This window comes from Spermophilus citellus, assembly GCF_964194105.1.
Source record: "Spermophilus citellus genome assembly, chromosome: X".
NCBI classification, from domain to species: Eukaryota; Metazoa; Chordata; class Mammalia; order Rodentia; family Sciuridae; genus Spermophilus; species Spermophilus citellus.
In genome coordinates this window covers 72,465,462-72,490,323 of record NC_138190.1, presented here as the reverse complement: position 1 = coordinate 72,490,323, position 24,862 = coordinate 72,465,462, and the positions used below count along the sequence as shown (strand labels likewise).

At 35.9% G+C, this 24,862-nt stretch overlaps 1 protein-coding gene across 1 annotated transcript in view; it reads right to left on the bottom strand.

The window, feature by feature from the left end:
- The window catches only part of OPHN1 (oligophrenin 1), a 388,053-nt gene that overhangs the window by 165,688 nt on the left and 197,503 nt on the right, over positions 1–24,862 (bottom strand). The window contains exons 12-15 of the mRNA XM_081278189.1: positions 20,524–20,602; positions 17,947–17,980; positions 17,348–17,410; positions 16,130–16,204 (exon numbers count right to left, since the gene is read on the bottom strand). Of these exons, the coding sequence (XP_081134315.1) occupies positions 16,130–16,204; positions 17,348–17,410; positions 17,947–17,980; positions 20,524–20,602 (251 nt within the window). The remainder of the gene's footprint in view (positions 1–16,129; positions 16,205–17,347; positions 17,411–17,946; positions 17,981–20,523; positions 20,603–24,862) is intronic.

Below are 24,862 nucleotides of genomic sequence, written 5' to 3'. Positions count from 1 at the left end.
TCAGGGAGCTAGGTATCAAATCAGAGACACTGCGTCTGATAGAAGAAAAAGTTGGCTACGATCTACAAATTGTGGGGTCAGGCTCCAAATTCCTCAATAGGACACCCATAGCCCAAGAGTTAACAACAAGAATAAACAAATGGGACTTAATTAAACTAAAAAGTTTTTTCTCAGCAAGAGAAACAATAAAAGAGGTAAATAGAGAGCCTACATCCTGGGAACAAATCTTTACCCCCCACACCTCCGATAGAGCCCTAATATCCAGAATGTACAAAGAACTCAAAAAATTAAACAATAAGATAACAAATAACCCAATCAACAAATGGGCCAAGGACCTGAACAGACACTTCTCAGAGGAGGACATACAATCAATCAACAAGTACATGAAAAAATGCTCACCATCTCTAGCAATCAGAGAAATGCAAATCAAAACCACCCTAAGATACCATCTCACTCCAGTAAGATTGGCAGCCATTATGAAGTCAAACAACAACAAGTGTTGGCGGGGATGTGGGGAAAAGGGTACACTTGTACACTGCTGGTGGGACTGCAAAATGGTGAGGCCAATTTGGAAAGCAGTATGGAGATTCCTGGGAAAGCTGGGAATGGAACCACCATTTGACCCAGCTATCGCACTTCTCGGACTATTCCCTGAGGACCTTAAAAGAGCGCACTATAGGGATACGGCTGCATCAATGATTATAGCGGCACAATTCACAATAGCTAGACTGTGGAACCAACCTAGATGCCCTTCAATTGATGAATGGATAAAAAAAAATGTGGCATCTATACACAATGGAGTATTATGCAGCACTAAGAAATGACAAAATCATAGAATTTGCGGGGAAATGGATGGCATTAGAGCAGATTATGCTAAGCGAAGCTAGCCAAGCCCTAAAAAACAAATGCCAAATGTCTGCTTTGATATAAAGAGAAAAACTAAGAACAGAACAGGAAGAAAGAGCATGAGGAAAAGACTACAGTAAACAAAGACGAATGGGGGGAGAGAAACGGAGAGAGAAGGGAAAGCATATGGAAATGGTAGGAGACCTTCAAGGATACATAAAATTATAAGAGGTTATGAGGGGCAAGGGGGAGGGAAAAAAAAAAGGGAGAGAATTGAACAACAGCAGGGGAGGTAGAGAGGGAAGATGGGAGGGGAGGGGAGGGGAGGGGGGATAGTAGGGGATAGGAAAGGTAGCAGAATACAACAGTCACTAATATGCCATTATGTAAAAATGCGAATATGTAACAGATGTGATTCTGCAATCTGTATTTGGGGTGAAAATGGGAGTTCAAAGCACAATTTGAGTCTAATGTATGAAAGATGATATATCATGAACTATGTAATGCGATAAATAATCAATAAAAAAAAATGAAAATGATGATTTATTATTATAGTACAGTATGACCTTTATATTTGAAAATGCACTCTGGTTTAATATAATTGTTTTATGTGTCCTTTTCTCTGTCAGTCTGGATATTAAGTCTGTGTTTATGATGACTGACTTGATAAAAGCAAAAAATTTAAAAAAAAAAGAACCTGATGGCTGGCAGCAATAGTCCCTACTGAAAATTTATTTTGTTTAGTTGACAGTCCTTGGTTTATTTTGAGTTGGTTAATTTGGATATCTTTTGTTTCAGAAATCTTGTCAGAACATTATTTGCAAGCATTTGGTCTTTTTCTTCCACCACTCCATTACATAAATTTACCTTTTTGCTTTCTGTCTCTTTCTTCTGATCACTGCAGCCTTGTCCAAGTCCTTGAGTTAGCTCAGAAGGCTGCAATTTCAGAAGGGGCACCTTGACTAAAATGAGGGGAAATTCAAGGTAGTAGAAAGTGTTTGGAGAAAAATCCCATCTGGCACTCCATCTGGTTTAAGTTTGATGACTACAGCGCCTCAACTTGCAAGTACTGAAAGAATGAAGAATATTTAATAGTCCCAAATTGGTTTTCTTGTGCCTTGAACTAGAGTCCTTGGTCAGTAAAACAAAGATATGTGTGTGTGTGTTGTGTTGTGTGTGTGTATGTGTGTGCATGTATATATACATATATATGTAAATATGTATATAGCTGTATATAGATGTACACACAGAAATATATACACATTTTTGAACAGCCATATCTAAAATTTGATATAATAAGAAATGCTTTAAATTTTAAAACAATCATTTTATGAAATGTGTATAGAAAGTGATCTTTGTCCTACTCACTGAAAGACAGCATCTGATTAGAAAGTGTTAGGTCAGAACAACTAGATAGTTCTCCAAAATATGACTTTTTTAAAGCTTTACAAAAGAAATTTCCAAAGGGTGTCTCCCTCTTTAACTCTTGTATTTAAAAAATTATTGTTGCATTATAGTTAAACATAATAGTGGTATTTGTGTTACGTATTCCTCTATTAAGTCATAAAATTAGAAAGAGTTTGTGCAACAAGACTCACCAATAAAACTTTTGCTTTTACTAGGCCTCTTCCTATGCTCTTCTCAATGATGTTTAAACTGAGTTCTGTGCCTTTGAGATGGAAAATTTCTATATGTTTCAATGAAGTCATACACCCTTGGAAGTGCAACTTCAAGAATCAGGATTGTTTAGGGCTGTAATAATCATACCAACAGTGTAACATTAAAAAAATCCCGACAAATGATGAATCAAAATGAAAGCCATAAAATCTTTGTTTTCTATTTTCATATATATTGGGATTTGTATGTGTATCCTATGTGAGTCTGTATGATACCAAATTGGCTTATAAATAAATAAGCATTCACAAATTCAAAATCATATAAATCCAAATGTCCTTTAGTTCACATGACTTGGGTAAATCTTAAAAATTAAATTAAATTAATTTAAATTTGCTAGTAAGATTGAAGTTGTCTTTAGAAATATAAACACATTTTTTCCTATGTTACCATTATACCTTATTTATTAGGTGTCCCCAAAAGCTCATGTGTATACAATGCAAGAAAGTTTAGAGGTGAAATAATTGGATTATAAGAGGTTTAAACCTAATCAGTGCATTAATCCCCTGGTAGGGATTAACTGAGTGATAACTATAGGCAGGTAGGGTATTGTTGGGGAGGTGAGTCACTGGGGGCATGCCTTTAAGGTATATATTTTGTCCATGGTGAGGGGAATGTGCTTGCTCAAGCTCACTCGCTTGAGCGCTTCCCCCCCCCCCCCCCCCCCGCCTCCTTCCTAGAATCATGACCCCAGCTGTTTTCCTCTGCCACACCTTTCTACATTTCTGCTCTGATATCCTGCCTCACTTCAGGGCCCTGAAATGGAGTCAGCCATCTACGGATTGAGACCTTTGAATCTATAAGCCTCCAAATAAACTTTTCCTCCTTAAAATTGTTCTTGTCAGGTCTTTTGGTTGCAGCAATGAAAAAGCTAACTAAAACAGTTACCAGTCAATCAGGACAGTACTCATCTCTATTAATATGATTAAAACACCATACTCATTGCTTTTAGGGTTTTCCTTTGAAAATAACTACAACAACAACAACCAAAGCCATTTTAACTATGTTTCTTACATGTCTTGCTTTTCATGGATAAAATGAGTCAATTTGGTAGATTTAGAAGGGATAAATATTTACAAATGTTTATGATAGAGAAAACATCTAAATCATTGTAATTTTTAATTGAAAATATTAAAATATCAATTGCTAAATATAAAATAAAGTACTCTTGGCTTCTTAACTTCTGTAAGTCTCTCTCTCTCTCTCTCTCTCTCTCTCTCTCTCTCTCTCTCTCTCTGTTATATATATATATACACACACATATGTGTGTGCATATATTCATATATTTCTGTATATGTTTATATCTACATATTTGGAACTATTAAATAATTTTATGACTTATTGGTATATGGAAAAAATAGCTCAAGATTGTTTTATCTCTGGGTCCTCACTGAAAAGCAAGAACCCCAAGATTTAAAAAAATTCTAATTCGCAAGTTAGTTCTATGTGCAAAAGAATACAAAAAATTAGCCAGGTATAGTGGTGCACTCCTGTAATCCCAGCAGCTTAGAAGGCTGAGGAAAGAGAATCTCAAGTTCAAACTCTAGTTCAGCCAGATCCTATCTCAAAATAAAAAACTGGGCTGTGGATGTAACTCAGTGGTTGAACACCCCTGGATTCAATCCTTGGTATCAAGAAAAAAATTAAGGTGTGTCTTGATTTAAAATATTAAAAAACAAAATATTTTCTCTCATTAGAATAGGAGTTATTTGCCTAAATTCAGACATTTTATAATGATCATTTTAAATTATAAATCTAAGGAAAGAAAGTAAAAAAGAATCAATAAGTCAGATAAATAAATATAAGAAGATAATGAGTACATATTTGGGGAATATGTTCTTGGATAAGGAAATAATTTTGTATGGTAAAATAAGATTTTCATCTTTTAAGATGGGAAAAAGAGAAGACAAAACTAATGATACAAATCAGTTGTAGAGTGTCTAAGTAAGTCTCAGAAGGTTTATTGAAGATAAACTTAGGAAATTGGTATGTGTGATTAAGTTGGGTATAATTAACACAGTCAATTACAAGCAATAAGATTTTTTGTAGAACACTGACCTATTCTTAATATTTACAAGAAACTGGCTTAAAAAACAAAGATTTTATATTTTGTAAAGATAATTTCTTGTGTCCCTTAGGTTTTCATTACTTAGGGAAACCAAGTCTTAAAAGAATTAGGGATTTTTAAATATCTGTCTATGTTATGTCTTTAAAATTATATATAACTCTGATAACATAAACAAATCTAATTTTAAAAGTCATGATGTATTTGACACCCTATGTATCTAGTGATGTGTTTACATCTGAGTACTAAATATGCAGTTATGTGACAGTCATCTAAATGTTATATAAGAATATGTAAAATTGAAGATGTATAGGTTTGATATATGCTAGGTTACTGGAAAATATTCTCCATCATATAATATGAAACATTTTGGTAATGTACATATGACACTTTTCTATCAGATAATAAGTCTATTTGTGATTATTAGCATTGTTTCCTAAAGTTACAAGAGGTCTAAAGTTATTATCTGATTTTCTTGGTGCTGTTAACCTATGTAGACCTATTAAAGGCAAAGCCACAATATTATAATTATCCTCCTTAGATATGAATTCTTAATTTTGCTTAAAGAGTAAGTTAATATATATATATATATACATATATATATATATAATGTATAAAATAAAGTTAACATAAAATAATATATATCAAAGTATATGTAAAAATATACAAAAGTGTGTGTGTAAGAATTTGTGTTATCTGTCATGCTAATTATCACTGGTTTCTTTGTAATATTAAATGCTCTTATGTTCCCCATTTATACAAGTTGTCTAAAATGCAGACCTTAGAAAGACATTTTCTGGTGCTCTCCAAATTAAAATTGTTTGTACAGACAGCCTTTTTTTTCCAGTTTATGTTTGTGTTCTCCTAATTGAATTATGACTTCCATCTTTTGAACAAAGATAACTAGATGTGTCCAAATGACTAGCATTTCAAACTGAGCCACTCTGATCAATAAAATGATGGATCACTCAGTACCTGTAAACAACTTCATTTGTTCTGCTTTATTTTTAAAACATTCAATTTATTGTTTAAAAACAAAATTAAAGGAGAATTTATTTATGTTATATAATTATTTCATAATTAGGCAAAATTAACCTGTTATCAGTAAGTTTTATATAGAATTATATTTTTGTTCACACTGGAGTTGGAAAGCCTGATTGATTTAAAAGGTGGCAACATAACATGAAAATGTTTTGCAACATTTTCTACAAAGGAAAGAAATTAAGAGCTCTCCTTGGCCTTTCTGTTTGATTCATGTTTCAGATGCAATATTACTATGTCGACTGATCTTCAAAAAGATTCAGAAAACAATAAATAGAACTTTGTTTACTTACACTCCTAAACAAAATGACATTTAGAAAGCAGCAAAGATTAAATATAGAAGCTTTATGTAAGATTTGTCAAAAGGCCTGCCTCACCTGGGGTAAGGCTCTGCCTCTTGCCCTGCTCCATCTTAGGATGGCCCCCAAAGTAGGCTAAAATTAAGTCCATTTAAAGTTTGAAAGGTTATAAAATGGTTTTAAAAATAAATAGAACTTGTAAAACATTTTATCTGTAATTGAGTTGACAAATTATTTATGGGTTTTTGTACAGGCTAAACAAATATCAAAGATACATTAGTGTTATTATTTTAAAATTATAATTCTTAGTTCAGAACTATTATACAAACAAAGTACGTTTTTACTCCTGTTAATTTTGTTTTGTGTTTTCCTTGTAAAACTTTGTAACTGCTGCCTACTAGCATTCTGCAGAAGTACAAATTATATCAGAATAAACTGATCTGTATTTTGAGATGACAACTATCATCTGTAGAGCAGATAGGACATGACATTGACTTCCAATATTAATGCTGACCTCAATTCAATGGAAGGGGTAACTATAAAGTTCCAAAGGTTAAAATTAGGACCCTCTGCTCCCACTTTAAGACTGGTGGAACTTGGCCTTCTCTGTGTTCAACACCTGAGACTTAGAGGTCAAAATCGGAAAATAAAATGGCTAAGCAAACACTCAATATTTTGGCCCATTCTCTCCAAGGTCAGCAGGACCCAGGTCTTGCAGGACCCAGGGAAACTTCTAAAAGGTCCCTGAAATTCTGGTGAGTCACCCACCCTCCCAATCAGGAAGATTGTGAAGATCACAGAGATTAGAAGCCAACCAATACATATTCTGTAAAAAGAAAGCTCAATGGAGAGGGGCATCTCCCCAAAACTTCCAAGAGAAGCCTAACCATCATGAAGACCGTGAAGTGTCCCAGAAGGTATGATTGGTAGTGGGAAATGACTGAGGAACCTCAGCTGATCTTAACACCAGGAATGAAAAAGGTTGATTTTGGGGTGAAAATATGGGTTACCTATTTGGTCTTGAACACCCAGCAAGGAAGTATAAACCAGAGACAAACGTATTGATATGAGTATGAAGAATAGTCATGCATGGACAATTAGAAAGGGAAAGACAGTGAGCCTTTTAAAAGTAACTTGAGGAGCTGGGGATGTGGCTCAAGCAGTAGCACGCTCGCCTGGCATGCATGGGGCGCTGGGTTGGATCCTCAGCACCACATACAAACAAAGATGTTGTGTCTGCCGAAAACTGAAAAATAAATATTAAAAATCTCTCTCTCTCTCTCTCTCTCTCTCTCTCTCTCTCTCTCTCTCTCTCTCTCTCTCTCTCTCTCTCTCTTTAAAAAAAAGTAACTTGAGATGTGAACTTCTACCAATATTGCCAAAAGGCAGTAAAGCTTACAGGTATGGCTAAGGAGTTCTCATACATGATCACCTGACACCAAGGTCCTTCCGTCAGGCACTTCCACACAGAAGATGGAAAACATAGCTTAGACAAAGGCCATCTATTGAGATAGAAACCAAGAAAAAAATTATGTTTCTGATCCCAAACATGTGTTTTAGTAGTCCATACTCACAGAGCTATTCAAAAGGAGAAAGAATCACTTGATTTATTTAATTCAATATCTTCAGAATTTGACTCCCTTTTGTATTCTGCTTTATAATTTATAATGGTACTATATTTAGGCTTAAACATATAACCTTTTTCAATTATCAGCTTCATTAATTGTTTAAAAACTAGCTTTACATGGGATCAAGAAACGTATAAAGCCATAATTCCCTCAAGATTGAGAAACTGAAAAAAGACAAGGTAGAACTATAATAAGGACGTAGATTCTTTGCTTTTGCTTACACATGCCCAATGAGTAGCTGAAAGCAGGATTAAAAGCTTGGCATATCTGACACCATTTTGCATCTGTTTCCTTTGCACTGAGTCACCTTGGATTCCAGGAACAACAGGTATGATCAATAAACATTTTATTATAAATCCAAACTACCCACCAGGCAACGGCAACTTTCTCATGCCACAAGTCCCCATTGCAGCAATCCTGAGATCATGATGGATCAGACCACACCTGATAAAGATCACACTCTTTGGCAGATAGGCAAACCCCAAACCGTTGCCCTCAGTGCTCTTTCTATAAAATCTCAAGGTTATTGTCAGGTTCTGGAAGAAAAGGTGAAGGACATAGATCCCCTTGTCTTCTCAGAATAGCCACACTGATTAAAGTTCCTTTCATACTTTTCACCTTTACCCTTTCTCTTTGGTTTTTGGAAAAAGTGGTCAGACCTGATTTGTTGGATTCCCAGAGGCAGGCCTCTGGCCTAAGACTCAGGTAGCAAACACGTTAGAAACAAGGAAGAGAAACTATAGGATCTTCCTTTGGCCTTTTCAGAAATCTAGAAGGTATAAGTAGTTGATATCCAAAACATATACTAAGACCCAGTTCATGTTTTGGAATGGATTATCTAATGGACTGTCCTAGAAGCCTCCTTGAAAGGACAGAAGTTGATGTCGAAAACATAAGCCCTGTCCAAAAAGCTTTGCTACTTCTTCTGCTTACCTATAATTATTAATATTACTCAAATAATTGGGTGGCAATATTTTGTGTCTCAAATTTCAGACATTCTAGGAATTTCAAAGGGAAATATGAGGTATAATATTCTAATTCCTCCAAGTTAAGATTCTGTAAATTCTAGATATGATCATATATACATGAGTCTCAATCAAGGTTAAGAAACAGTCCTTCTCCTCAAGATGATCTGTGAGGCAGAACAGATGAACCCAGAAATAAGTGTATCACATCAGGAAATTCACAATAATAGAACAGTACAACTTACAGAACTGCTAGAGAAAAGGAGGTAATAAACTGTTTTGGGTAAAATAGGTTTGGCTTCAGAAGATACAGTGTTATGGGAGACAAGAATATGTCACCCCAAAATGTGAAGGATTGTGGAACTGAAGACAATTAAGAAGAACAGAAGGCAGGAAAGGTCTCCGTCCTCCCACTATGTGCCTAAAAGCAGGACACAGATTTGTAGACAAAAGGAATCCCATACCCTCTATCAACCAGAGATAACAAAAGTTAATCATGAAGATATGTGTGTGTGTGTGTGTGTGTGTGTGTGTGTGTTAATTTTCTATTTGTTTTCTCTTAATCTGTCTTTTGTTACAGGGGTCCATGCCAAGTAAAAACTCATTAAGGCTGCAGAAAAAATATTTTTCTTTCCCTACAATATCTAAACATAAATTTGATAGTAAGATAAATTTACAAGGCAGACAGACATGGAGGCATGGCAAAACATAGCCTGACTTTGGATAGGGCATTGTTGTTTTTTGCTTTTTCTGAAATGGCTAGTTCCCCACTAAAGGGAAAGCACATCAAGGTCTCAAAGAGAATGAATCAGGAAGATAAATGGGAGGAAAGAATGTTAAACACTGAACTAACCAGGTAAGAATAGCTTACAAGAAATGTGGGAGTGGATATCCATCAAGTAAACGGATAGCACATTGGGAATGATAAGGCAATAGGAAGAACAAATAAGAGATGCCCTCTAACAGGGAAGAGAAACAGTTTTCTTGTGTGCATTATTTGCTACATAGGTTAAAAATAAAGAATTACTTCTGATCGGGATTCAGAGATTTTTGAGAATTCTGGCTTCATCTGTGAAAATACTATTGACTTCCTCTTTATTATCTGTTATTCCTAAGTATTAATTACATATCAGTTCAGGTTACTTGTAGTACTAATGCTGTTTATAGAGATTCATAGCAGCTGTATTTTGTGACACTATACCTATGGTAGGAATTTTGTACTACATTATGATGTCTGATCATGTATGGAATAGTTCCTTTTGTTAAGAAAAAAATAAACATTCTGCTGTGAGAGATACACAATAAAAATCAATACACATATATGTGATAAGTGCAACACAACAACAAAAATTGTATTTAAGAGAGTTGATGATGTAGCTTAGTGGTGGAGCACTTGCCTAGTAAAAGTTAGGCCCTGAGTTCTGTCCCAAGCACAACACAAACAATGTTTTCAAGATCTGGACTTAATACAAAAAGAGTGAAACATTTATTGCTATGCTTTATTTCCGAAGCATAGTAATCTTTATTAAGTTTGTCCATTGCTTGTGAAGTTCATATTTCCAGTCATGATTTTGTTTGTTCTCATTATGGTATTCTACAGTATTTGGTAGATACACCTACTATGGAATTAAAAATTCTGAGTGAAGATACATATAGCCTCATCAACCCATAATATCAATTTAGAATATATGTTCATAATATAATGAGACTCTCTGAAAATTTTTATTAAATAAATTCTGTTGGTTTCTAAATTTTGCTTTGGTAATGCTTGCAAAAGTATATGGAACCCTACTACAGGTAACTAGCCATTATAACTTGTACCATTATTGGGAATACCTAGGAAATATATGAATATATGTAACATATAATATATAATATATTAATATGGCTGGATTGCATTGTGGTGAGCACTGCCATAAATTTTATGGCTTAGAGATATCATTAACAACAATTAATGCATATCCTCATTGCAAAATTGATTATTTCCTATGACTCAATCACTTTGCTAAATCTTAGATTCCTAGAGATGCTAGCAACTAGTTAAGAAGCATAGACAGAGGAATGCTAGAGCATGTACTAGGTACCTGGGAATTCTGCAAATGTAATTTACCAGATGGCAGGTATTTAATCTAGGGAAGACTGGACTTATATTTCTGATCACATTGATTAGCTACTTGTATCTGGAAGAGTTCCAGTGTGTGCTAATGGAGAGATCTCATGGAAGCGAATCAATAGTCACAGGATAATTGTGTCAGAACAGGAAACAAGGGAGACATGTGAAGGATGAGAGGGGAAAAAAACAAAGGTAAACAGCAGCCATAAACACTATTGTCTAGCATATAAAAGGCATTCAATAAACACTGTGAGAATCAATTAATGAGATGAGGAGAGCTGGAACATAAGTCTAAGGAAAAGAAGAATGAGGTAAATAAAGCAAACATGATGTGATAATAATTGAAACATCTATAGTAGTAAGTTTAGTTGTGATTAATGCATTGAACCTATATGAAAAACTGATTGATGACATATATGTATACATACATACATAAAAGACAAGTACTGGCTTTAGAAGTAAAATGTTTTTTATATTCATTGAAAGTGAAAAATCCTATTAGATTCCCTTTCAAAATGAATGCATAGATTTCAAGTCCTGCAGCTCCTAAACATAAGTGTGGTATGTTTTTGTTTCATTTTTTAGGGAACTATGTTTTTCTCCTATGAATATGAATATGTTGCTAGGCATACTGGCACATACCTGTAATCCCAGAAACTCTGGGGGCTGAGGCAGGAGAATTACAAATTTGAGGCCAGCCTCAGCAACTTAACAAGGCCCTAAGCAACTTAGTGAGATCCTGTGTCAAAATAAAAATAATAATAATAAGGGCTGGGAATGAGATTAAGTGGTGAAGCACCCCTGGGTTCAATCTCTGGTACAAAAAAAAAACACCTTATTATTAGGGAGTCAGATTTCCTATTTTTTCCTTTCAACTATCTTTAATATGTTTAAATATGCTGATCAAAGTTGAATGCTGGATGAAAGGTACACACCTCTAATCTCAGCAATTTGGGAGCCAGAGGTGGGAATATTGCTAGTTCAAGCCCAGCTTCAGAAACATAATATGACTATATCTCAAAATTTTTTTAAAAGCTGGGAATGTGGCTCAGTGTTTAAGTACCTATGGGTTCAATCCCCAGTATTGAAAAAAAAGTCCAATTTTCAGGTAGGAGAAGAATAAAACCTTTAGTAAGCAATAGAGGAAATCCCATAGTTATATATTAGAGGAGACGGCATAGGGAAAGAAGACAGTGAGTAGTTTCAGTTAATGGCTAAAAGTGTCCTTTAGATTGGCATACAGCATGAGAGATAAAGAAGACAGGAAAAGGTGGTGGAAACACAATAGGAAATGAATATTTTTCCTCCTGGATAAATTGTGCTGGATCCCCATGCAACTCAGGCAGCAAGTCCCTAGTGGCATGAGAATATATTAGGAAAGCAATACAAAGATTGAGGGGTGTAGACAAGACAATTTTGAGGATCCCAGCAAGAAACCCCAGAAGACAAAACAGGAAAAAGTATATAGAAGAAAGGAAATTATGATTAGAAAATATGAGCTAGCTGAGAGACAGCCTTCTTTGTAGAATGTGCGTCCCACAAAGTTGGGAATGTAGGTAGTGTATTCACTGCTTACTACACAGCCCCAAGTATAAAGCCTGATCCTAAAATGTTGACTGAATGAAAGAAGAAATGAATGATGATCATCAGTAGATGCAGAAATTCTTAGATTTAGGGAAAGGATCCGGGATAATTAGTTTTATACCTAAGTAAGAAAAATAACACTTTTTTATAATATCCAGAACTTCCTGGAATATATTTCAAATATTCCTATGAGTTATGATATTGAATAGATAAGATATGCTAACCTTGCCACTTTCTTAAATATCTGATTCAAATTGAACTGATGTGCAATTTGGGAGAATCATTTCTGTCCTTTTGGGAATCAGTAGGATGCCAGGCATGGCATTTTCTTTTACCTTATTATGCATCAGGTAGAAAAATGTAGTGGTAATGGAAACAGAATTCTAAACATTTGATCTAAGTTCAATCACTTTGCAGAGACTCAATATCTTGAGCTACCCTGTCAGCTATTTTACATATGAAAAGTGTCTTTTAGGTAATTATTTGGGTTGTAAATTGGCCACGAATAAGGCAATTTGAATTTTCAAATCAAGAAATAGAACATCATTAAGGAAAATAGATACTTAGATCCTAATGATGTAACCTGTAATTCAAAATCACCACACCTGCCATTACTGCATTACTGCGTGCTGTAGCATCCTTAAATGCTAATAGGGTAGGGAATCAGGCCTGCATGGTTGTGAGAAATAAGCCATGTATCAAAGAAAAGACCACAAAAAAGTGCTTTATCCAAACTGCAGTTTTCCACACTCATTTTGTTCTCTGACACTTTGTGAAAACTGACCTTACCACCGCTCACAAAAAGAGCACTATGAGTTTAGTTTTGGAGACATCAAATGCAGATACCTATGGGACATCTATGCAGAGAGAGCCTTTACAGTGATCCCAACATTGATTCCTCATCTTTTAGGGTTTACTGTTCCATTCATGTCTATTTTCCTCAGTGTCCTTTATAGATATGATTAGGATGACATGCTATATAAATATGATCATTCTGATATGTACCATGGTGAAACCAGGGTTGGGAAACTCAGATGCAAAGGGCAACTAGACACATTAGTTAGAACTCATGAGATTATGATCTGAAATAGAGATCGGGGGAGTTGTCAGCACACAGGTGCTAGTCAAACCACACAGAGGGATTTCCACTCCAGGCCATGGTACAATGACTGGTCCCAAACTTGCCCTCCTGGTGGAACATTTAGAAAATCAGACAGTATCTATGAAGCAACAAGGGATAGCACAAGACTATGACTATGAGGAAAGTAAAACAAATGAGACATGTCTTATTAGCACCACAGCTTGCTACCTGAAAGAACGTTGTGGAGGAAAGCAAAGGGAGTGAGAACTCAAGCTGAGCATGGAAGTGTTATTCAATTGAAAAGACTAAGATCAAAGTTGCTGGAGGCTGATACAGCTAGAATGTCCAGAGTACAAGGGTAGAGGGTGCTATGTAGAGAAAGAACTCACAAAAACCTACCTATAGGTTCCCTTGAATCAGTAGTTGAATACAAAGTCATGAGTGAAAAATAAGCCTAGGATGAAACTCCACAGGCTGGGGAAAAATACCAGGAAATTTTAAGCTAAACAATTCTGAAAATTAGTCAGGCATGGTGGCATATGCCTGTAATCCTGGTGGCTCAGGAAGCTGAGGCAGGAGGATTGTTAGTTCAATGCCAGCCGCAGAAACTTAGAAAGGCCCTAAGTAACTCAGTGAGTCCCTGTCTCTAAATAAAATATTAAAAAGGGTTGGATGTGTCTCAGTGGTTAAGTACCCCTGAGTTCAATCCCTGGTAATATATATATGTGTGTGTGTGTGTGTGTGTGTGTGTGTATATATATATATATATATATATATATATATATATATATATATATATATATATATATATCAGAATTCACAAAGTTGGGAGTTGCCTGGGTTCTAATTAGTAGAGACAAGAAGTAAGGCCTTACTAGCAGGACTAAACCAGCAAGAAAATGATATTTTATGACTGGCCTAACAAAGCTTAAAAAGAAACCTTGAATGATCAGGCTTATCTACAAATAATTTCTTTCAAAACAAAATTTAATGCTCATTTAACTATGTCAACAAAATCAAGACACTTCATAAGTCATGATATCTATTATCTAATAAAGATAAGTAGATATATATTTAAAATAAAGAAAATGTGACCCAGAACAAGGATAAAAATCAGTCAATAGAAAAACAGAGAGAAGAAAAAGTAACAGGAAATAACAACACTAGGAAATACCCATACAAGATTTAAAAGATAAGAAAAAGAAAAGGAACCATTAAGAGCCATTGACAAGAAATACTACAAGAAGGTAGAATCAGTTCAGTGCTGTGTCATAGAAGTTAAGTAAGGAGAAAGTTTTAAAATGAAAGAAGTGGTCAACAAGGAGATCAAGGAAAATAGAGACTAAAGAGCACTCATTGGGTTTGACAGGTATGGATACCTGCTAAGCAAGGCCAGGGAGTTCTTGTGGAGTGGCAAGGGTAAAAGGCAAATTGCAAACAACTTGAGGAATAAATGGGATGAGAAGGAGGTGAGATGACAATCATATCTTTAAGACTGTCTCTGACACAGTGAGCAAAATATGCATGTATTTTACCTTTGAAAATATTTTTTTCTTTATCAATTGTTGTATTGTTTCTAATTAGTTATATATGACAGTAGAATAATGCATTTAGGCACTTTGATATATCATACATAGATGGGGTATAATTTCTCATTTTTCGGATTGTACATGTTATAGAATCACAGCAGTCACGCAGTCATATATGTAAAGAAGGTAATAATGTCTGATTCATTCTACTTCCTTCCTACCCCCAAACCCCTCCCCCCTTAAACTCCCCTTGACCTAAAGTAACTCCATTCTTCCCTAGTACCCCACCCTTATTGTGGATTGGCATCTGCATATCAAAGAAAACATTCAGCCTCTGTTTTTTGGGGTTTCACTTATTTCACTTAGCATGATATTCTCCAACTCCATCCATTTACTGGCCATAATTTCATTCTTCTTTAAAGCCGATTACTACTCCAACAAATATATATGCCACATTTTCTTTATCCATTCATCTATTGAAGGGCACCTAGGTTGGTTCCATAGTTTACCTATTGTGAATTGAGCTGCTATAAACACTACAGTGGCCACATCTCTGTAGTGTGCTGATTTTAAGTTCTTTGGGTATAAACCAAGGAGTGGAATAGCTGGATCTAATGGTGGTCCCATTCCAAGTTTTCTGAAGAATCTCCATACTGCTTTGCATAGTGGTTGCACCCATTTGCAGTCCCACCAGCAACATATGACTGCACTTTTTTCTCCACACAGTGAGCAAAATATGCACACATCTTACCTTTGAAAATGCATAACTAATTAGAACAAATAAAAAATAAAAAATTTTAAAAATGATTCTGTGGAGCTGGGCATGGTGGCACATGCCTGTAATCCCAGCAATTTGGAGGCTGGTGCAGGAGGATTGAGAGTTCAAAGCCAGCCTCAACAGATTAGCAAGACACTTAGCAACTCAGTGAGACCCTGTCTCTAAGTAAAATACAAGAAAGGGCTGTGGATGTGGCTCAGCAGTTAAGCACCCCTGGTTCAATCCCTGGTACCAAAAAACAAAACAAAACAAAACATTCTATGGGCTGGTTGGAGTGCCCCATGCCAATAAGTCCCAGCTTCTCAGAAGGCTGAGGCAAAAGGATAACTTGAGCCCAGGAGTTTGAGATCAGCCTGGGCAACGTAGTGAGATACCATCTCAAAAAGTAAACACACACACACACACACACACACACACACACACACATTCTCCAACCTTCCTTAACAATGTCTCCTTTCTCTTCCAATAACATTTGCTTTAATATATCAATTACTTCCAATAAAAACTGTGAAAACAAAATTGTTACCAAAAAAGGCATTCAGCAGCTTCTGAACCTGAATATTGCTGCCCACAGTGCGGTACAAGCCTTCTGTCTTGATGCCTAGGAAAAGAAAATCAGGTTAGTTTTATTTACAGAATTAGAACTTCCAACTCCTCCTGAGTACTTCCTTTCTGTACTTGTACACAAGAGTCAGTTCCGAAGCATCTCCTCCTAATCATCCATATTTTCATTTGCACTGTACCAATTTCCCATTAATCTGAAGAAAAGAGAATACACCACATAGTAAATAGAAGCACATGCTTAGGTGAGTGGCAGCAGATAGGTGAAAATGGTGTTACTGCATTGCAAAGAAGTTAGGGTTCAACTGAACAATGAGGAAATATCAACCCTCACATTGCTCCCAAGCAGCGTTATAAAGGAGAAGAGGTTGGAGTATGGCGGATAAGAAGCAAAAGATCATTCTCTGCACTGAGAAAAAACTGAAGCAACATTTCGAAGTTTAAAGAGGCTTGGTTCATATTCTACACCAACTTACATTCTAAATATCTTCTGAGGAAAGCCAACAAGTATCATCAACAAGAAACCATGTTAATTTCACATGTGCCTAAGTTTAGCTTGGACCCATCAATTTTTAAACCAGTATGATATTTTGTTGCCATTGTTGCTGTTTTGTTTGTTTTTTTGTTTTGTTTTCTCTTCTCTTTTCCCTCCTTCCTTTCTTATTTCCTTTCTTCTTTCTTTCCTTCATTCCTTCCTTTTCTTTTCTTTTGAATCCAGGGGTACTCTACCACTGAGCTACATCCCCAACTCTTTTGATTTCATATTATATGACAGGGTCTCCTACATATAGGGAGCTTGTGATCTTCCTGCTTCAACCTTCCAAGTTGCTGGGATTATATCTATATTATAGCAGAAATTGAAATCTTGTTTATCTACAATGCCACCATCATAACATTGCTGGAAGGTACTAGATACTATTTCAAAACACCTTACAAACCATTTGATGTGATTTCTCTTTAAAAACAAGAAACTACGAATTATGCAAATATGTCTGGATACTGTTTTTAGAATTTGTTGAAATTATGCAAATTGTATCCAGTGCATAAAGTTTATTAGTAGTTGTCATTCCCAAGAAGGGTCCTGACCAATAGATAATTCCATTACTACATTAGAGAAATAATGCCAGGATAAAATGACAAAGACCAGATTTAAACAATGTCAAGACTGTGGTTCAGATCTTACCTTTAGTCTCAATGATATTGATGCACTTCCTAACAAACTTGAACCCCACTTCATTCAGCTCCACTGTTTCAAGCAAAGGAAAGCAGAGTTAGATCCTACTACAATGGACATCTCCTATCAGACATTCAATGATCATGCTAAGGGCAACAGTAAGACAACTAAGGAGTTTTTTTACTCATCTCCAATCACCTTTAAATAGAAAGATCCTTTTTTATTCAGGGAATATCTAGAGTTTTAACTCTTATAACACAAAATATTTTTATTGAGCCCATTGCATTTTGTCTGCTTTAGGCATGAGTGACCTCAAATGTGAAATGTTAGCTCAGAAATACACACTATTTCTATCCTGTGTCTAGAACAAAAAACACATAATGTGTTTCTCTACATCACCACTACTATCCCCACCATTTGCTAAATGAACTGACTTCCTTAGTTCAATCAATAGATGATTTTAAAAATAAAGCTGAATTTCATTTCACACAGAGGCATCCAACATTCAGTGTTGCATCATTAGTATATTACATTAATGTCAGCATTCACTATGACTGGGACAGCCTGCAGTTTATAATGTCAGTAGAGCAGAAATTTGAATGACTCACTTTCTTCCTGTTTCGTTATGGGGCTGTGGTAGATCTACAAAAGAAGAGAAACAGAAAGAGCCATGGCTATTGTGAATCACTATAGGTAAACAGGGCAAATATTGACTCCAGGGCTGGAACAAAAAGGAAAGTGGGCTAAACAAAATCACCTTTGCCCAGATCCTGAGAAAATAGTTTCCCAATCCCTGAAAATTGTGCCAGATTCCATTACTGTAACTGAAGCAGTAGTCAATCCACCTTAGACATTTACTTTATATAAAGCTTACAGCATTTTTATGACGGAGCTAGAAAGCATGAAAAAAAAAGAAATGATTTTTTCATGGATGCCTGGGTAATGGCTATTAATGCTAAAATTTAAATGATTTTTCAATACCAAACTCCATCCCCAAGACTAGTTAATGTATTTTTCTCTTTGGAAAGGCAAGAGTCAATCTGAAACAGATTCATGTTTTTACCAAGATTTCTCTGAGATATATAGATATATAAAGATATAGATATAGATATAGATATAATAGATATAGATATAGATAGATATAGATATAGATATAGATATAGATATAGATATAGATATAGATATAGATATAGTTATAGATATAGATATAGATAGATAGGGATAGATAGATAGATAGATAGATAGATAGATAGATAGATATAGATGGACACAATACCTTTATTTTTTAGAATTTTTTTATGCATTGCTAAGGATTGAGTCCAGTGCCTCACATATGCTAGGCAAGTGCTCTACCACTTAGCACAATCCCAGCCCCCCTCCCTTAGAAGTCTCGAAATACACATTGTGGTAACCATGTAATAGCCCTGAAAGGAAGTTCTTACTTCTTGAAATCTAATAGTACTGGTTCCACTGCTACCTCATTAGGACATCTTTAGCATGCCCTTTTCATTCTCTAGATTTTGAAATTTCTATCAGTAAAGTGATCAGGATTGGAATAGATGTTCTCTCAAGCCCTGATCCTTGATGCTCTAATCAAAGTGATGCACATCATGTGTAAGATCAGTGGCTTGGGATGTTTAGTCAAGTAGCAACAGTATTAGCAATGTGAGGCTGCAGGAAATAAGCCCTTTACAGGTCATCTGTTAGAGGCCTCTTTAACAGCCTCTTCTTTCAAAAGAAACTTTTCTGCATATGTTGTATATACCTATGGATAATTCAGTGAGAGAGATTTCAGAGATGACCAGCCTTTCAGGCTGCTTTAATAAACAAGACATATATGAAAAGTCTGCCATGATCAAGTTAGGTGAGGATTCATATTCAATGGGCCCATGTTCTAACACCATTCTCTGCAAAGGATTGCCTGTATCCTTCCATCTTTAAAAACCTAAAGGAAGAACAAGTGCAGGTGAAAAAATTAAGAGATGAATTCTAGTGCTTAGCTGACCACCTATCATCTTCCTCAAGAAACTTCACATGCATCAGGTTTGAGGAGGTGACTGGAAGGATGACAGGCCCTGGCCTACATCCTGGATGGCAGTCCTCATAGTAATACTTCTCTCCTGCTACCTGCTGGATTACAATAAATGCAACCTGGAATCTGGTTACTCATCTTACTCACCAGGGCACTGAGGGCACAAAGAAAGAAAAACCTGAAATGCATTTCCCTTTGTGGTTTGTTTTTGGCTGAAATAAAGCAAGGATTCTAGACTGTATACAAATGTTTTTGAATTTCAGTAGCTTTGCGCCTATCCTTCAGATCCGTGAGATGCAATGAAAATGAGTGTAATGCATAAGAATTTACAGAAAAGTTTTCATTTGATTTTTCAAAGCAACCCTGTGAATGAAAATTATTAAATATATTAAAGCCATTTTAGTGAAGAAAAGAAAACTGAGTGTCAGAGAGGTAAAATAACTTACCCAAGGTCACAACAATTTAATCATAGAACCAGGACCCAAATCCATGCTTTTGTGATTCAAATGTTAGGAGGCTGATATAATTTATTTCATAAATACTACCAAAAGAAATCTACTAGAAAGAGACTGAAAAGAGAATGCACTTCAGTGATTTCTGACTTCTCATATTGGTCTTTTTAGGAAAATATATACCCTTTAAGAGATCAATTGTTCACCTGCCTAACAGTGTTCTAAATGGAGTATACTGGGATACAGGATGACAACTCTATCTCCTGCAGTAGTTGAACTTTGAAAGAGAATATGCTGAGCTAGGGGTGAAAAAGGAAGAATAAAAATTTTTTTGAATAAGTGATTAATAAATGCTTATTTACAGCCATAACAATTATTTCTATTCTTCTCCATGAACACATATTAATAATATAATTTGGAAAAAAAGCTTAATACCCTTTCTTAAGGTCTTATGGGCATAGATAGCTATATAGTCTAACATTAGAGCAGGGAGCTTCGATGCCTTCTCAGAAGGTGATCCTAGCCCCCTCTGGAATTCAAGTTGATTTACTTATTACACAAGAGATGTGCAAGTTATGATTCCTTCCAGCTCTTAATGTTTTCAATATGAATTAATTGTCTTAGACCCACCAACACCACTAGAGGGCACTCATACATTGGACTACGTTGCTGAGGTTTTCCTAGTATCTGAGGCAACTTACAGGTTCTTTCCCATCCATAGCTTCCATCCATAGCCTTCTGTTAGCTTCTGATAGAGCCTGCAGAGTGATGGTACCTGGTCTGAGGGGAAAAATGACAAGTTTAAAGCAGATATTTGCCCAAGGGAATGGAGTCTTGTGATCTAGGTTCCCTCACTTCCCTGGGAAGTGTCCCATTGGCAAGCCACGGTCCTACAGAATTCTAAGTTTTCAAAAGGTAGTTTGTTTGTTTGTTTGTTTGTTTGTTTATTTATTTATTTATCTATCTGTATTTGGGACTGAACTCAGGGGCACTCCACCACTGAACTACATCTCCAGCCCTTTTAAAAATGTTTATTTTGTACATGGTTTAAGTTGCCCAGGTTGTCCTCGAACTTGTAATCCTCCTGCCTCAGACTCCCCAGTAGCTTGTTTTATAGATGTACACCACCACTGCACCCAGCTGAAAAAGCTCTTTAACTAGAACAATAATGGAATGTTAGACAACAGTAACTCTCAGGACCCTGAGGGAGGTGGTATCTTGGTGGTATCTTGGTGATTCCATGCCAGGGTTGAGCAAAGAAACAGGAAGGCAGATATTGAGATACGTCACCATAATACCCATGTAAAATGACCCTGTTGTGCTTCAGCCAAAGTAAAGCTCTTTGTGCCTCTTTGGAAGTCAGTCACTTGGTCTACACTCTGCGGGGTGAGTATGTACACCACAGGCACATTCATCTGTCAGAAAAAGAACTTTGCTCCTTCTACCACCTTAGATGTCCAAGAAACATTTTCAGTTTGAAAGATTTCAGCAACAGGCAGACTGGCTAAGCTACAGAGGGGGAGGCCTTTTGGCTGAGAAGCAATCTTATGACGAATAACAACAATTAATATTTCCCGAATGCTTACTAGGTGCCAGGTTCTGTTCTAAATATTTTACATGCACGAACTCATTTAATTCATCCAGTCCATCCTGCAGTTACTATACTCATCATCTCTAGTTCATGGAAAGGGAAAGTGAAGCCCACAGAAGCTATCCAAAATCACAAAGCATATAAGTGGTAGAGAAAGGTTTAAACACAGAAAGTATGGTCCAGTAGCCATATTCTTAACCACTACACTATAAAGCCTCTTCTACATGGCAGTTGGTTTCAAACTCAATTATATTCTATTTACTTCCTAACTGCTCTGATCTGAATATCTCCCCAATACATATGTTGAAAAGTAATCACCCATGTGACAATATTAACAGGTGGGGCCAAGAGGAGGTATACACCCTTAAGGATGGGATTAGGAGCCTCATAGAAGGCTTCATGGAATGAATTCCTTCCATTCCCTTCATTTTTCCTTGTAAGAACACAATAATTGTTCTCTACAGAAAATGCAGAAAAAAGATGCCATCTTAGAAGCAGAGGTTTGGCCCTCACCAACCTGCCAGCAATTTCATCTTGCACTTCGGCTTCTAGTATTGTGAGAAACAAATTTCTGTTGTGTATATTATCCAGTCTCCAGTATTTTGTTATAGCTGCATGAATAGACTGAGACATTACCTATACCCAGAGATACCTCAGGTTTGTATATTCTTTATGATTTTTTTAACCTTCATGACCAAATTGGAAATTGGGATTGACCATACTATTGTAGACATAAAGTCAGCTTGCAATCTCTCTCTTGGTTCCTCTCACTTCTTCTATGATCAGATGAGACTTCTCTCAGAGGAAAAGAATCATAAGAACAATAACAAGAGACCCTGGATAAGTCATTTGGCCTCTCTGGACCTTTGTTTCTTTATCTGTAAAGGGTTTTAGAACACATGAGCAGGGAGTTCCTTTCCAGTGCTGATATCATGGGATTCCTATTCTACCTACCCTTCCATGTCTTACTTCATTAAAATACCCCTTAAATGGAAAGCCAAGTGGCCTTTAATGCAGAATCAATTGAAAACCAGAACTTGGTTCTATATACAGAATTCTTCTGAGTTCACCTCTCTCTAAGAAACACTCATCTTTTGGATATATCTTGTGGGGCTCAAAAGTGTAATGCTCTTTGTAAAGATAACTACTCATCTGAAATCCAAAGTCAAAAGGAAGGAAAACAAGCAAATGAACATCACACATAAAAGCAAACTGCAGAATAGATATGCTTTTAGAGCCCTCCTGGATTTCAGAATCCCTACTGGGGAAGTTGAAAAGTCATTATTTGTCCTCTCTTGACCTTATAGAGAGGAAACATTTGGAGATTATTGGATGTGACTCAAAGAAGAATTTAAAGAACAATATTACTACAAACAGAATGACAAAGTATAAAAAGTACTAAGTTCTAACTGAGACTCCTCCACTAATTACCTTTATAATTTCAGCCCTTCCATCTGGAACCAAAAGGCATGTATGACATACAGCAACAGAACCCCAGACTCTACCTTTTGAGTAGCCGTGTAACCCAAGTTGCTTAAATTTTTCATCCCCCTGGCTTCCTTTGTGAGCACAGAATAACAGCAACCCCTATCTCGTGTGACTGCAGTGAGAAATAAAGGTAATTATGCACTTAAATGGCTGAGAACAGTTCCTGGCACATAGTAAATACTTGGCAAAAGTTAGCAGTTGCTATTGTTGTTATGATTAAGACAGTCTGATGTGCTATGAGCTTGGGCTTCCAAAATCTGGTTAAAAAAAAAACACTCAAATTTTAAAAGTTTACCCTCTTTTCCTGAAATAAAAAAGGAACTTGCTGGGCACAGTGGCACACACCTGTAATCTCAGTGACTCAAGAGGCTGAGGCAGGAGGATCACAAATCCGAGGCTAGCCTCACAACTTAGTGATATCCTACCTCAAAAGAAAAAAGAAAAAAAAAAAGGCTGGGGATGTAGCTCAGTGGTAGAGTATCCCTGGGTTAAATTCTCAGTAGAAAGAAAGGAAAATGGAAAGGGAAGGGAAGGGAAAGATAGGAAAGAAAGAGAGACTCAAATAACACTTTTCCTCTGTTCTTCAGGGAATATGAGCAGAGATACGTGATGCCTGCTAAAAAGCATAACTCCATTCCTTACATGGGATTAAGTACCTAGGAAAGTAGATGCCATACACCTTAGAAAATTTCACTTGCAGAGAGGTTGTCATCACCTATTCATTATTATCTCTAACACTGTATTTCACAGCATGTTCATTCAGTTTATGAAAGATAATGGCACAAAATAACAAAGGGCAGGGGCTGTAGGTACTTGCAGACCAGGGACTGAGGTCAGCCTCTCCATTTATCATGTGGCTTTTGTTGGGCAACTTAAATACTTAATATTTCAGTTAAATATTAGTTAAATTTTGGGGGTCTCAGTCTTCTCATCCATAACTTACGTTTAAGGGACTAAATGAGGGATTTTTTTAAAGAATACAATATATGGAAACAATATGACAGACTCATCAGAATTTCAATTCCTGGGATCTAGTCTCAAAATTCCTTATCATTCTGGGGAAGGGAAAGGATATTTAAAAATAAACACCCAATCTATTACTTATCATGAGCTATGCATAACACAAGGTACAAGAAATATAAAATAAAATTGGTCTCAGCCTCTAACCTCAGGGCCAAAGCAAAACTGCTTTTTGTCAGGGAAACTCTTTGCATGTAGCTTGTGATTTTTTTCTTTTTTAAATTTGTTCTAATTAGTATAGCTTGTAAATTTAAACTGAAAATGGAATCAGAATAGAACTAGACATGGAAAATTTTAACACTAAGCACCTTGATGCAACATAACCTAAGACACTATAGGTTCATAAGGAGAAACAAGAACCTGCAATCATTTATCCCTTCTAACTAGGCTTGACACTGTCAGGAAAATAAGTGACAGTCTCGTGGTTACTGGTAACTACATTTACTATCATAGTGATACTATTTTTAACAAAGAAGTCATATAGATACACAAATCAAAATTCTGAGAGTCCCATAATAACATCCCAATTTTCAAATAGGGAAATAGACTAGTAATTACTTATTCCTGGGAAAGAAAAGTGCCCTCATATCTTACTCTAATCTTTATGATTCCAGTCACTATTTTTGTTCATATATTATAATTCACCCATCAAGGTCCTTTCTAGCAAACTGAACATTTTTCTGGATTCTACTCTACAGACCAGAGACTCTCTAGTGTCTATACTCTATTATTCAGATAGCAGATTAAAATAAAATGTAGAAACATGTTTATTCAGTCAAATTTTTGATCAGCCTCCCAAAGCAGGCCTTTTTCAAAAATAATGTGAAATACTTTAATTTTAAAATTGAAATGCTAAATTCTCCTCCAATAAAATGGTTCAGATTCAGGGAAGAAAAAAGAAGACAATTGGAGAAAAATATTGGAACCAAAGTCTCGAATTT